The sequence below is a fragment of the Larimichthys crocea genome, chromosome XXII (genome assembly GCF_000972845.2).
Source record: "Larimichthys crocea isolate SSNF chromosome XXII, L_crocea_2.0, whole genome shotgun sequence".
NCBI lineage: Eukaryota > Metazoa > Chordata > Actinopteri > Sciaenidae > Larimichthys > Larimichthys crocea.
Window position 1 is genome coordinate 22,562,341 of NC_040032.1, and position 15,942 is coordinate 22,578,282.

At 40.1% G+C, this 15,942-nt stretch overlaps 2 protein-coding genes across 2 annotated transcripts; both read left to right on the plus strand.

Annotated features, from left to right (window-relative positions):
* The first annotated feature begins 1,938 nt into the window (after positions 1–1,938).
* Positions 1,939–8,772, plus strand: LOC109140327 (alpha-2-antiplasmin-like). Its single transcript, XM_019266880.2, has 9 exons — positions 1,939–2,157; positions 3,599–3,667; positions 3,759–3,999; positions 4,391–4,534; positions 4,645–4,687; positions 5,085–5,230; positions 5,731–5,873; positions 6,806–7,010; positions 7,590–8,772. Exons 2-9 carry the CDS (start codon positions 3,614–3,616, stop codon positions 8,036–8,038), a joined length of 1,425 nt encoding a protein of 474 aa, XP_019122425.2. The 5' UTR covers positions 1,939–2,157; positions 3,599–3,613; the 3' UTR covers positions 8,039–8,772.
* Positions 8,773–9,827: 1,055 nt separating this feature from the next.
* Positions 9,828–15,699, plus strand: serpinf1 (serpin peptidase inhibitor, clade F (alpha-2 antiplasmin, pigment epithelium derived factor), member 1). The gene is made up of 8 exons (XM_019266873.2): positions 9,828–9,937; positions 12,459–12,519; positions 12,637–12,832; positions 13,194–13,349; positions 13,976–14,179; positions 14,310–14,449; positions 14,577–14,787; positions 15,203–15,699. Exons 2-8 carry the CDS (start codon positions 12,460–12,462, stop codon positions 15,448–15,450), a joined length of 1,215 nt encoding a protein of 404 aa, XP_019122418.2. The 5' UTR covers positions 9,828–9,937; position 12,459; the 3' UTR covers positions 15,451–15,699.
* Positions 15,700–15,942: the final 243 nt, after the last annotated feature.

Below are 15,942 nucleotides of genomic sequence, written 5' to 3' on the forward strand. Positions count from 1 at the left end.
CTGGCTGAATAAAATTATTTACCACTGATTTACAGCGTCAAGAAGGTGTGTGTAGCTGGCAAAATATCTGCTATTACTGGAAGTGAGGCAATGGGGTGTGTGGGAGGACCTGGATGGTTTGTGATTGTAGTCCCATATTACTTTTATCCAACCAGCAAATAGGGCTGAAATACACCACAATGCCAACAGTACGTGGACAGTGGAACATTCCAGTCATTGGATTGTTTTAACAGCCTCCACTCTTCTGGTTTTAAACTTTCCACCAGATGTTGGAAGCTGAAGAAAAGACTTCCCTCAAATAGTTGTCACAAAGTTGGAAGAACGCTATCTTCTAAAATATTATTGCATAGTCTTCTGCCATAAAAATCTGTCCAAGCTGGGGTTGAGCTGTCCCACAGTTGAAAAGTTCATATCAGTTCAAATCAGTTCAATTCAGTCTTTATTGTCCTGGGAAATGTGTCTTGCAATGCTTTTAATTTGACTATGGGCATTGTTGTGGAGAAATTGCTGAAGTCAAAGGTCACTGGTGAGATCAGGAAGGAAGAAAGTGTTCAGGAGCCTCTGATGTCTTATGCTGTATTATTTATTGACGCTTGGCCAAGGAGAATTAGAGACACTCTCAAAGTTCATCAGAAGTGCCTGAGTCGGTCTTACATTCTGCCCAACTCATCCTGGTGGATAAACTTTAAACCCCAAGATAACACCACAAATACTATATGGCCAGAATTAGTCAAAGAGAATGTTTTTATTCATGGAGGTGTTATTGTCGGCATATTCTAGTCTGGAGACACAGTTGTCTGTTTACACAGATTGGGACGTCAACGGCAAGCCATCTATTAGGCAGCAATAGGTCTCTTCGACCCTGGCCACTACAGTGTTGAGATAGACTGGCACCTACTGTTCTCAATCAAAGCCAAACAACTAATACTGCCAAGGACCTCAAGGCCCACACGTGACCTTGTGTAACCTAATGATAGAAAATTCCAAAACAGGCATCAGCCTCATAGATAAACAGATTCTCTCAGTGACTGGTGTGGTTCTGTGGTGAAACCAGGAGGATCAGGGTGAACGGAGGCAGAGGAGGGACCCTGTTTGTTACAGAGCTGCATCGTGGGGGCGTTTAGCTGGAACCAGGCAGTCAGAGCAAGATAAATACACGCCCACTCTGTCTGCTGAATGTATGTGTTGAGCGCCATGAAGGCCCAAAGCTGAAGGACGATTCAGTGCACAAAGCAGTTTCAATCTGAAGCACTGAGACTCACTTTCAACTTTCACTGTGATGTTAGTGCTAATGCTAGTTTAGTTTACTATAGATTTATTAGTTTAGATTAGTTTAGTTGTTGTTAGTTTAGTTAGTTTAGATGTGATTTCTTGTTTGGTTTAGTTAAATTTTATTGTTTAGTTTATATTAGTTTTGTTTATTTAAGCTTAGTTTTTTGATTAGTTTAGATTGGTTTTAGTGTTTGGTTAAATTTAGTTTAGTTATTTAGGTTAGATTAGTTTGGCTGTTTATTTTTAGTTTAGTTCTGTTGTCTGGTTTATGTTTGGTTTATTGTATGGTTTAGTTGAGTTTAGATTAGTTTCATTGATAATTTAGTTGTTGTTGTTAAGTTGTTTAGTTTTCTTGTTTGGTTTGGTTAGTTTAGTTGTTTGGTTTAATACTCGAATCATGTTAATTATCTGGAATTAATAATTATAATTTTGTAGTTCATAATTATTGCATACAGAAGATTTCTTTCATAATTATGAGATATGATGGTGTATCACTTTATGTGAACATTTTAGAATAAGAGAGAACAGAAATTTACTGTGGCAACTAGCTCGACTAAGTAAGTTGATTTTGATAATAATGAATGGATCTGATTCCTCTAGTTTGGATTCACAACCAAATATTAAATGACTCTACAAAGACTTTTACAGCAAACTGATAGCCTGTCTCTTCATTTTTACCTTCTGTTGTGAGCATAGATACAGTCAAGATCAGTTTAGGGTTGATTATTAACCAGTCAATAGGGGGGTGGCAGTTGTTGAGTCCAGCCACTATGTTGTCCAGCCTCGAGAAGGTTACCCATATCTGTCTCTACTCTTATTTTATTAATCCCATATTTTAACCCCTTTGGTTTATCTCCGTCTACCTCCACATCATACAAAAGCCAGGTGAGTTCAGACCTTCTTTGACTTTCACCTTTTTCAACTCCATTCTGTGTTGATGGCTGGAGAAAAATTACTTCCAATTAATTTTAGTGCTGCTAAAATAATCTGTAGTTTATAATGAGCCAGAAAGAGTGTTTTGAATTGCGCTCAGATAGAGAAATTCCATGCAATGCCATGGAAATGTGTGTTTATGAGTGTATATGGTCATGTATACAGTGTTTGTAGATTCATATAGTTCATATAGTTCTGTGTATTCTGTCTTGTGTATTCAGTGTATTGCAGCTCTGCCAAAAAAAGGTTCTGAAACAGTAACCTTTAGCCTGCTGGTAAACACAAGCCATATCTGAATCCTCAATTGACTCTAAACCTACTAGACAGACAGACAGGTACATTGATATTACCATTACCAATGCCCATAGCAGCGTAGCTCAGATGACATTGTTAGTCTGTTGATCAAACACTTTGATCCAGATTAAAATATCTTGGCAACAATTTGGCCTAGACACTCTTGGTCCCTACAGGATGAATCCTAATAATCCTTGGATTTCATTTGGCAGCATCAACATACAAAATTTAATATGACAATACCACCAGTTTCTATCAGATTTAGTTAAACTTTGAGATTAATGCTAACATGCTAACACACATGATAATATTAGCATGCTAATATGCTAGGATGTTTTCAAGTGCAAACATCAAGCTTAAAGGGACAATCTGAGTCATTTGAAGGGGGGTTGTATATGGTACTTTATATGGTACTATGGTACTATCCATAGTCCAAAAAAATCAATATCAGTCCAAGTTTATGCTGTATTTAGAGTATTTTGACTGCTTTACCTTCTTGTTACATAGTCTTTTTGATGGGATCTGAGGCATTTGTATCAATTATTATTATGACCTTAAAGAACCACTGTTACCTCAATTAGGTATGACTATTGTTTGACTTTGTATCACCAAAGCATTGCATTGGTGTACTAGCGACTCCCATGTCAATGAGGTCTGGTAGCTTTGCCGAGATTTCAGTTTCCCAATGGAAAATCTGTCTAACAGCAAGGTAAAGGTGCCAAATGCTGTCTACTGTAGGAAATACACTGACTATGGATAAGTACTTTGTACAATCACTCATCAAACAATGCAGACTTTGCCTTTAAAAGCAAAAATGAGAACTTTGCTGCTGACCAAAACTCACAAGTGGCTACATCACGGTTGTCAGGTGGTCATCAATCCATGAAAATAACAATTTTCAAATCTTCTAATTTGGGGATAAGCCTCTGAGATACATGATTTCTTTGGTCTTTGGTTATTGGTAGCCAAAGACAGATTTACGTTACAAATCATACAGGTCCAGGCCAAAGAGTTCAATCTTATAAGTCTCACATTTAGATTAAAAGATGTTTATGGTAATAACTATAGTGATTATGATGATGTCTCTGTGTGTTTTCAGGCTGGTTGTTTGGAAATGAAGCTGTGTCTTCTTCTTCTCTTGCTCTGTCTCTGCTGTCTGGGACTGACTGTAAGAACATCTAGAAAACTACCTCTTTAAACACTAAAGGGAAATTAGAACATTACCCTTCAACCCTGAACCCTGTGTGTCCTGTCTTCAGGAGGAGCCCACTACAGGAACTCCTGATGTCTCCAGTCCTGTCAGTGAAGAGGAGGATACAGAGGAGGAGGTTCATAGTTGTAGAGGAACGCGGTTTGATCCAAAGGAACGCAGGTCAATAGGGAGCGCCATAGAAAGACTGGGTTTACAGCTCCTAGAAAAGTTTCCTGTTGGTCCACAGCAGCCGAATGTCATTCTATCACCTCTCAGCCTCGCCTTTGCTCTCGCTCACCTCACCTTAGGTCAGTCAGAATTTAATTTTGTTTGTTCATGAAAATCAAAACAAACCTACCATTCCTAAGTCCCATAACTTTTCGCTATCATGCTATTCTTTTGAGCACTTGAGGCAAAAAGCCCAGCCTGAAGTTGAGCCTGCTGAACCTGATGAGCAGAGTCTATGTCCAAAAGTGGCTGGGAAGAAGATAACTTTTTTAATTTATGACCTTTCCACTAGCTTTCTTCTGGTATCACCCTCAGTAATTTTGTGGAGTATTTACAATATTATAACCACATGGTCTTACCTCGCATGTAAAGCCAGTTCATATTGAACTGGTTGCTCCAAAAAATATTCTCAATAAATATTCTTGTACATTCATTAGAAACAATTTGTTAAGATTAAATTTTTTCTCTCAGGTGCTCGCAATGAGACAGAAAAGCTACTTCTGAAGAGCCTTCATGCTGACAATCTGCCATGTTATCATCATATACTGGGAGGCCTACTACCTCATTTCAGAAACACAGTGCTGGAGGTGGCAACACGCATGTACCTGAGACCAGGTGTGTGCTCATGATTATTGATTGATTACTGGTGATGGTTTTAAAGAAGTTTGGTGTAAGATCCGTCATCTATTTTCCCATTTTCTCTTCATTTCATCTCATTTCATCAGGATTTGAAGTGAAGTTGTCTTTTCTTGAGGACTCTCTGGACAGGTATCAACTACATGATCAGGTCACATTCACAAGTTTGGTTTTTATGAAGACTCATTTTTGAACATCCTTTGAGTTCAGACTGAATTGGCTGATTCATTGAGACATATAGAGTTTGCATATCTCAACAATAAACAGTCTTTACTAAAGCAGGCAACTTGAAAGCAAAGGGAAAGGCTTGAAGAGATTAGAGAAGAGGAGATTAGAGGAGAAAAGAGAAGTTGGGACATAAACAGCCATGACAATATGATCAGAATCGACCACATGTTTAAGATAATAGGAGCAAGTAAAAGCAGTAATGATATATTGTTTCTTACATTTATACCAACTAATAGATTTCTTTAAGTTAGAATATGTTTTCTGTCAAAGTAAAAAGATGTTTTTTTTTTGTCCTGCTCAGGTACCAATCACAGCCCGTTCCTCTGCTCTCTGTGGATGAGGTAAACCAATGGGTGGAGAACGCCACCAATGGTCATATCCCCAACTTCCTGGAGAGTATTCCACATGATGTGGTGCTTATGCTGATGAATGCTGTGTACTTCAAAGGTGAACCATTCCACCAAAAAACACTCAGTATGGTAATTTATATAGCATCATTGAAGACTGACAATTAAGTGTGCAAAAATGCGACTGACTTGGAGATGCACAACTTGGTGTGAGTAAATTATAGATAGATATAGATAGATCTTGAAGCAGTGGCTTCCTATTTGTGTCTTGTAGAGAAAAACCAACTGACCTGCTGAGTAAGCTCTTGATGATTGCTTTGATCCATGTTTTCATGCCAATGAGAGTTGGAATGCTTCTGCCTTGTTATATAACTCATTAGTTTCTAAAGCCTCTGTTACTGCAACTGTTGACCCCTAACAATCGATGAGACTTACAATCCGATTAATTAACAGTCAAGAATAAATATACATGCCACCCTAACATCACCAGACCAGGCACCATGCCTTGATATTCTGTCCATGAACATTAAGGTATTAAGGTAGGTAAGTTGATCTTTTGCTTACTAATAATTTGTTCTTGTTTCCCCCTGTGTTTTACAGGTGAATGGCAGACACGATTTGACCCTCATGTGACCTCTAAGGGAGTGTTCTACCTTGACAACCAGAACTCTGTGCCGGTGGACATGATGAAGTCTGCCCAGTACCCTCTGCGCCTTCTACATGATCCAGAACTGGAAGCACAGGTAACCCTGGTGTCGGAATAGGTACATCAATGATAGTACTGATACTGTCCATTATCACAAGCAGAGCCAGGAATGCTCTCAAGGCTTTTAGACAGCAATCTATGATGTTTTTTTCCCAAAGTCGTTTGCTCTCATTGGAAAGAAAGAAATCTCTTTTGGAGGGTCATCAGACACAGTTACAGTAGATCCGGGCAGTCTAGATTTCCATCTATATGTCCTAGAGTACTAAAAGTAGTAATTGTACTGAGGACTAATTTAGATTTAGTTTGTAAAAGTGATCTGTGGACATGGCAAGACTACATCAAAATCATGGACACCCAACTTTACATCCCATCTTGGGATCCCCCAGGATGAGTTAGAAGTGGCTGAAGGAATGGTAACGGAGAAGGATGTTTGGCCAACTTTGCTTAGCCTGCTGCCACCCATGGTTAATCTGTTGAACTATGTTTAAGGTGGTCTAATACTTAACTCTGATAGAATGGCAAATTATAAAAAAAAGTTTTCAAGTGGCCATGGTCACTCATATACACCTACCTTTATATAAAAGTTAGGTGTATATTCCTCATGGTAACTCTCTCATGGTATTTCATTTTATTCTTTCACATATTTACTACTATATGTTCCTGTAGTCTATTTGTCAATCCATCAACTATCTGTAACCGCTTATTGTCATCAGGGTCACATTACGGCTGGAGCCTATCGCAGCTGACTTAGGACGAGAGGCAGGGTACACCCTGGACAAGTCGCCATCTCATCGCAGGGCACATAGAACAAACAACTATTCACACTCACATTCACACTTTAGAGTCACCAACCTATTAACCTATTAAGTGCATGTCTTTGGACTATGGGAGTAAGCCTGAGTACCTGAAGGGAAGTCTATTTGTCCATATGAAATAAAAGAAATAAAAGAAAAATTCTGTCTCCTTTAGGTTGCCAGTTTTCCCTTCAAAGGAAACACCAGCTTCTTAATTGTCATGCCTTTGCCGGGCAGTGGAAACGTGTCATCAATACTTCACAAACTGAACATCTCCGACCTTTACAGACGCCTACCTCAGGAAAAAACAATGCAGGTCAATTTACCCAAGGTGAAGCTACAGTTCCGCCAGGAGCTCCAGGAAGCACTGACCAGCATGGGTGAGAGTGTTAGCTTCACTAAGACAGAAGGGATACTGTGGACTTGAGGTGGTGCTGTCATGTTCAAACAGATAAAGCACAACACACTGTGTATTGTCACATGTTTCAGGACTCTATAATACACTGGACACATTATGCAGACACAAGTGGTCAATTCACAGTAGCCTGAATTTCCCAGTCTGGAGAATCAGTGTGATAAATTGCTACTTTTCTAAAGTGCCGATGCATCAATCAATCAGTGATTTAATGAACATCAAGTCTACCCTTGTCTGCAGTCCTTTCAATGATGAGACAAAATTCAAAAATTACTTAAACCACACCCCTTTCATTAATTAAATTACCCAGACTCCCAACAACCATTTGCCTTCCTTGTTTGTTCTTAATAGCAAATTTTATATAAATATAATACTCGTTATAAAACCAAGTCCAGCTGACCCAAATTTAACCCTTTTCAAACAGTGTCCACATGGACTCTGCAGACCCAAATTTAACCCTTTTCAAACAGTGTCCACATGGACTCTGCAGAGTATATCTGACTCCTAAGTTTGTAACTCTGACTTCTTTTTCTCTCTCTATCAGGTCTTGGTTCTCTGTTTTTAGGTCCTGATCTTTCTGGGATTTCCGACCAACCTCTGAGGGTGACCGGTGTCCGCCACGCCAGCACGATAGAACTCAGCGAGGAAGGCGTGGAGGCATCTGCCACCACTGTCATAACCTCCATGCGCTCCATCTCCCTCTTCGCAGTCAACTCTCCCTTCCTTTTTGCCCTTGTCGATGATGTGTCTCTGGTCCCCATCTTCATGGGCATTGTCACAAACCCTGCCCCTGACAATGACCCCATGCTCAATGATGATTCTCACAGCAACCACACCATGAACGACCAACCCGTTATGGAGAATAGCGAACACAGCAACAGGTTGTGCAGTGAGGCAGAGGGCAGCAACATGCAGTCATGTAATGCCCCTGCTGGTGAGGGGGAGCAGCCACAACATGTAAAGGGACTGGAGAACAGTGATGTGAAGAAGTAACAGTGAGATGAACCTGGCCCAGACCAGAGCACTCTGTACTTGCATCAAATCTTACTTATCAAAGGAATAGTTTGACATGTTCGGAGATATCCCAAGAGTTAGATGAACACATTGATGCGACTTTTATGCTTGTCGGGAAAATATGAAGCTGCAGCAAGCAACCGGTTAGCTAAAGACTGCCTTAGAGCACCTGTAAGACTCACTAATTAACACTTTATAGTTGGTTTGTTTAATCTGTATAAAAATGAGAAAATGATTAATTGTGGTATTGCGGAGATCTTGATGTCATGAGGTTGTGATGAACCCACAGTGACAGTATCAATTGTTGTATTTACTTCTGCAAGAAAGAATTTTTCCCAAACTGTCAAACATTTCCTTTAAAGTAGATTCAGAGCAGCAGAGGACGAACATTTTGGACTTTCGTTTAAAATGCATTGCAGTTCAACATGGAAAAATACAAATATACTACAATTATAGTGATCGGAACTGAGTTTTATATGAAAGGGACAACAATTTGAAATACTAAAAACTCTAAGGATTCATATTTGTATACTGTCATGTCACTTTACCAGACTGATTAGGTTTGATCAGACTTGTTTCTGATGTGATGAAAATGTTAAAATACAGTGCTAAGTAACTTTATAATGCACTTATAAGACTTTTGAATGCAAGACACACATAGAAAGTCCCCAGAAAGGAAACATGTTTCATATTAAACAAGTTGTGCATTATAATGTTTAAAGGTCTTTTTTTCTTTGCAGATGTTTTGTCTACAATTTGATTATTTTAATTTGGTATTCAGTCGTGGAAAATAAAACTAAAAGTGTATTTGTGTTGACAGAGTTTAGAAAATGTTTTCTTTTTTAAAGAATTTGTTTGGAAGAAACTTGAAGAGCATTCACTTAAAAGAAGAAAGAAATCCCAGCATTTCCCAAAATGTCATCTCTTTACCAGACTGACACAAATCAGTGAAACAATACTTCAGTTTCAGTTGAAAAAAAGAAAGCTGTGAAATGTACAATCATTATAGAGAGAACAGCGGCTCCTCTATTAACTTGTAACCTTTTGCCATAAATTCCTCCTTCAGGGACATGTAACTAACAATGTTCTTTGAGAAGAGCTAAATCTGGGGCAACAAGATGGTTGGTGGTTGAATCCATGAAGACGTTTCACCTCCCATCCAAGAGGTTTCTTCCATTTTGACTTGTTGTGTTGTGGAGATTTAGCCTTGGTTGGGCCATTGTTTCCACTTGGTAACCATTTCTTTAATCGGAAGAAACATTTTTTTCTTTCCGCAGCAGGGGCTGTTGCAGGCACCAAGTCCAGTTGCCACCACTCACATCTTTTGTTAGAAGTCCCATTCCAACTCAGTTCTTACTACCTTTAAGGTAAACTCTTGTTGGGAAGTTCAGCACAAAAAACCTTTCACTGATTATATTTAGTTATTCAGAGGTCCTTGTGGAGCACCTTATAGTGGATCCAGGAAGAGCTTTCAGGTTATTATGGGATTTCTGGAGACTGTAAAGTTTCCTCTCTCATCTTTATGTTTACTGTTCCATCCAGTAAAATCAGCCTAAACATTACCACATGGAATTAACAATGATCAAAGGAGGGACATGGGAACAGGTTCTGTACTGGTGCACTTACACCTCAAATAACTGCTGTATCTGTAAACTACACAACCCACCCTGACTTCGAGTCTTCCGTCTTTGGCTGCAAAGTTTCTTCATCTCTAATCCCCCAACTTCTGACTGTCCTGCGCGCCTCGTTGGCAGCAACGTGGACGCGCGCCGCTGTGGGCGCAGGGCCAGGGGGCGTCGACAGGGCTAGACTCGTCTCATCTGCAGTGAGAGACAGAAAGAGTCTGAGCGACGTGGACCATCTGAGAGCAGAGAAGAGGTGAGTGTGCCTTTATGGTATTTATTGATCATTTTGCCCTTTTACGCACAACTTTTTGACGTTTTCTTTGTTTTTAACGTTCATGCAATTAAGTTATCGTTAATTTATTGTTGCATGATGTCGAAGAGGTTCTCAGGTTCAGGCTGCAGGTTTGAGTCCAAAATTAAACATATAAATAAATGTTCGATGAACCTGCAGAGAGTTTAACATCGATTCTCCATGAAGATAATTTTACAATCATTGTAACTGTGAGAAACATGCACTTTATTCCAGTTCTCTTTAAGCTTTTCCATCTCTGCTCTGTGCCAAGAAACACAATCAATCACAGCTGCACCGAGCAGTTTATATAATAGATTTTACCGCAGGGTCAGTGGAACAGAAACAGGGTCAGTCCTCTGTCTCAACACAGATTTCCTCAAATTTATACTACTTTTAATTAAATCCGTGTCATATATTTGAAAGTTATTGTTCTTCACAAAGACACAGAGGTTGTTTGGGGTTATAAAGACTTTAGTGCCAAGCTTCTGTGGAATAATTTTAAAAAATCCCTATCAGAAAGTTGATAAGCAGCCAATGAGAAAACATTCCTGTGAGTATCAGAGACAAGTTACTGCAGGAAGCACGTTTCTGCTTGCTGTCAGCTGTTCATCTTCAGTCTACTGCAGGACTTTGTAGGTCTCCATCAGGCCTGTTCAGACTTTAAACACCTCTGAGATGAAGTGATGCAACAGTACTTGAGATTACATAAACAGAGTCTTTGTGGACAGTATCTTGAATTATGACACCCACATCAGTCAGATTTGTAGTTTAATGTTGCTGACATGATGAGAAAACATAACTCAAACTTTATGAGAGACCATTTGTGAGTTTTTGTGAGATCTGGACCACCTGAAGTGACAGGTTTGATCAGTTTATCTGCATTAAAACAGCTGAAACTGATCAAATCTGCACAATTAGAGCAGCTCTTATAGATCTTAGTCTTTTATTAGCCAAAATCCTCTGTTGCCTTCATGCACTGGTGAAAACTGTGTTGCATTCAGTGCTGGTGTGATGAAAGAGCCAGATCGGAGGGCAAAGATAAAGTAAACATGACCTCAACAACCAATTTATTTTGCTTTTGTCTTCATCTCATTGGGGTTTTAAGCTACTTTCGTTTCCTCCATGGAGTTTTCAGGAAATGTACACTATCACAACATTTATTGATGTTGGAATCTCAGTGAAAGTCAGGAGAAAGAAACTGCAGCCTCTGAGCTATTTGGATGTCTCCGTCTGGATTACCCATCAAGCACGGTGTGTGTGTGTGTGTGTGTGTGTGTGTGTGTGTGTGTGTGTGTGTGTGTGTGTGTGTGTGTGTGTGTGTACGTGTGTGTATGTGTGTGGTCTGAGGTTCAGACTTTTGCTTTTGTGAAACCATGACAACCAAGTCCAGATGTGTGCAGAAGAACAAAAGAGACATTGTTTGTGTGTGTGTAGCTGCAGTCGCACCAAAATGATGATGAAGATGTAAACTTTTAAACTGCACAATCTTTTTGAGATTATAATTTTCTCACATAATTACTAAGGAAACTGTTTTGAAGAGAAACAACGGTTATGACGTTCAGATGTTCTTTCACTTGGTGGAGTTTCAAATGGTTGTATAATTTTGGGACATTCTCCTGAAATTATACAAAACAATCTTTTCTGTGGCTCTGACCATCATCATTATCTTTAAATATGAAAAAGTTCCACAAAGAGAGGATAACCTTTCTCTCATTACTGTTTTGGATAATTTCATCTCTTTTTCTTTACCCCAGCAGTTTCCACATTTCAATCACTCTCTTTTTCTTGTCACACATTATATTTGATTTAGTTTGTCTTTGACAATTAAAGGACTAGTGCGTAGAATTTGGCATCTTGCGGTGTAGAGTACTGATTTACCAATCAGTGAATTACCAAAAACTGCAGTTCCTCAAACGACCACTTGAGGCTGACTACAGAACAAGTCAAACTCCATGAGCCGCCATATTAAAAGGCCCAACTTCAGAGATATACATGAAATAAACATGTTTTGAACCTGGTACAAACTTAATATAGCCAGGCTGAGGTCCACTGACGATCCACATCTTTGCCTATCTTTAGATTAGCCGGTAGCGGCCAGAGCCACCACACTCTGAGCTTCAAAACGGCTCCTCAGAAATCTGTGGGTAATGTTACGGATATGTCAATTCTTTATAATGTCTATGGTGGAGACCAAAAGCAACTAAATAAGAGAGAATATTTAGATTCATCAGGTGACACAAAGCAAGTAGTTAGATGATATTGCTCTGTAATTGCTGATTGTTTAAATAAACAACTGTTGTTTCTACCGCACATCAAACTTTTTTGGTATCTGTACAGAAACTATCTACGATCCTAGCCCCAGTCACCCTACTACATTAGAATTAGACATTATTTCTTCAATGAAAGACATTGCTGAGTCTTAAGACATCTGCCCTGTGCAAGTGAAACATATAAAAACTTTGTTTTCTTGTTTGTCTTCCAGGATGAAGCGAGCAACTTTCTTGCTGGTTTTTGGAGTCGTCCTGAGCTTCTGTCAGGCTCAGGTATCCACATATGTTACCTCCACAATGTTAGCAGTCTGGTGTTATGTTACACATAAAATATATGGAAATGCATAATTCTCTCTAGCACAATATAAGAAACACTACTTTTTCTTCCAGACGGAGACAGCAGGCGAGGAGACAGCTGCAGAGGAGGAACATGTGGAGCTCTTCACCACACCTCAGACTAAGATGGGCGCCGCAACCTCGGATTTTGGCTACAACCTGTTCCGTGCTCTGGCAAGCCGCGAAACCACGTCCAACATCTTCCTGTCCCCCATCAGTGTGTCCGCGGTGCTGACGCAGCTATCCATGGGTGACGACACAAACACACTGAAAACTCAATCCAAACTGCTTTGGTTTTGACTGCCATGGTGTGTATGGGCCCGTCAGCCAAACTGGTTGAAATTTATTTCAGTTTTGTTTGCTGCTCCCCAAAAACACCATCATCAGGTGGTCCACAATGTCTTTTTCCATACATGCTTATTTTTCCTCTGTTTAGCACAATAAAAAAAAAGTGCGCTGGAAGATTTTAGACAGAACCCTAGTGCTCCGGGACAAGTACCTGCATGAGGTGCTTCTTTGATGTGGACGAAGGAAGTAACCACCATACATGTAAAAATATGTCTCAATCATACCAGAAGATGTTCACTCACTTAACATGATCCTTCTCCCAGGAGCATCTGAGCGTGCTGAAAAACAGCTGTACAGGGCTCTGCGCTACCACACCCTGCAGGACCCTCAGCTCCACAACACCCTGAAAGACCTGGTGGCCTCAGTCAAAGCGCCCGGCAAAGGCCTGAGCACTGCTGCACGCCTCTATCTGGCACGCCGTAAGTTCATGTTTGGGCTTTTGGGAAAATGGATAAACATCAGGGAACCACATGTAATTCTGTATCTTTTCAATAACGTTTTTTTTTTTTTTAAACTAAAACACGTCTTAACTTGCAACCTTTGCAGTAAAGAGCCTCAGCCTTCAGGGAAAACTTAGATAGAAGAGAGAAGCTACAAAATCACACATCAACAGGATCACTGAAGAGGATCAAGATGTTTAGTTTAAAGTCTGGAACATGCTTTCTCGGGTAAAATTAGTTAATGTTGTACCATCAAAGACAAGGTCAGTCTGAGTATTAAGTTTTAGGGATTATGTAGTCATCAGTGTTGATTGGGAGCTTACATTTACAGGCACTGTCAAAACATGCCTGCATGTTCTCAGTATGTTTAACATGTTTCTTTGACTGACATTAAAACTGCACTTTGTTCCTTTATATATATACATTTTTTAAATTTCTCACTGTTTCTGCTCTTTTCAATCTTTTCCGCATTTTAATCTTGTGCCACTATGTCTTGACGACAGACCCCATATTTTCCTTCACACTAAATCAATATATCAATAATCAAAATGTTAATTTGTGCTGGTCAGAACTTGAAACTGACTGATTAAACCGTCTTTTCTCAGGACTTCGTCTGAAGCAGGAGTTCTTCACTCTTGTGGAGCAGCAGTATGGAGTTCGTCCCAAAGCATTTCAGGGAGTAAACAGAGATATGGCCGAAATCAACACCTGGGTAGCTCAGGAGACAGGCGGGAAAGTACAGCGCTTCCTGACCTCAGCCTTCCCCCGAACCTCTGGAGTGAACACTGTGAGTGCCGCCTACTTTAAAGGTATGTCCAATTCACAAAATATCTTTTGATGCTTAAACACTCTTGTAGATTTAAAGAAAAGCTGCCTAATACTGGACTGGACTTTCAGTATCCAGCTGAGGAATGACACAGGTTTCTGTCTGAAAAACAGGGAAGTGGGTGACTCGGTTTGGTCAGAGTCGACCAGCGGAGAACTTCCAAGTGGAAGGTGCGGCTCCTGTCAATATTCCCATGATGCAACAGGATAACTACCCTGTGAAGATGGGTGCAGACTCAGATTTGAGCTGCACGGTAAGTGTTTGTCATCAGTATGTGACCTTTAAAAGGCAACAGATGTACCAGATGTGCCTTTGATGCTTGAGTGATGAACTCCAGTCGACTTCTTAAGAGCTCTCCTGAACGATTTCCCCTTCTCCAGATCGCTCAGATCCAGATGCAGGACGATGTCAGCATGTTCATCTTCCTGCCTGATGATGTGACCACCAACATGACCCTGGTGGAAGAGAGTCTGACCGCCGAGTTCGTTCAGGATCTCTCCATGACGCTCCTTCCTGCCAAGGTGTCCCTCACTCTGCCCTCAATGAAACTCAGCTACTCCACAGACCTGCTGCCTCTGCTTGGCGACCTTGGTAAGTCCAACTCTGACATGCAGAGAAAAACCTGCAAATAAAGTACCAGTATTTCAAAAAGTTTCTATCCATATCTGTTTATATTCCAAATGAAAGTTGTAAGTTTTGTATATATTATACCCGCAGGCTGTTGCAGTAGCTAGACAAGTCAACACTAACTGAGACCCTAAAAAAGACCCAAACCAACAGTGACTTATCCTAATAACTACATAGAGACCCATTAAAAAGACAATAATAAGCCACACTGTAGTTCCTTCATCACGATGAACACTGTAGTTTTATACACATTATTATTTGACTATCGTTTTTTTTCTACTTCACTTTCTTCTCTTCAATTTCTCGTGGTGCTTTGTTCTCCTTCCTACTCTTTCTCTTTCATCTCCTCCTTCCTTTTCTCCTCCTTCATTCCTTTCAGGTCTTGATGAATGGCTAGCGGACACAGGCCTGGAGAAGATCACGACTCAGGCTGCCACGCTCAGCAGTGTCAAACACAAGGTCGTCATGGAGACAGCCCCCGAGGGGAACCAGTACCCTAGCATCACCTCAACGCCAAGCCACCTGGTCTACCGAGTGGACCGCCCCTTCCTCTTCTTGATCCGGGATGAAGCGTCGGGGGCGCTGCTCTTTATCGGCAGGGTGGTCAACCCCAAGGCCCTGAAATAACACACACACCCACCCACACACACTCTTAGCAGGTCCTAGGAGGGAATGTTTGCTTTGCGTTTGTGGGGGCAGATATTTGAGAGGATATTTGATTTGATTTGATTTGACACGATTCTTTACTTTTCATGTTGAAATAATCTCACAGGATATACAAACACACTGACGATACAGATATTTTACCAAAGGATTGTTTTTTAAGAAATCAAATATCATTGTGTGAAATGAAATAAACACGACAATGAAACAAAACACATCTCTGTTTTTGTGATTTCATTTGGTCAAAAACATCCCAATGCTCCATGGATATTCCAGCTCCATGTTTCATTTTGACATCCTTAAAACACACTTTAGATTTCAACCATCAGATTAGATGATTTTTCAGGACACAATACAACCGAGAATTACTTCTCATTCTTACTTCTCTTCTCAGAATGAAAACAAACATTGGGTTTTTATTATCATGCTGTATCAATAACTGCTGAAGAAGGTTAT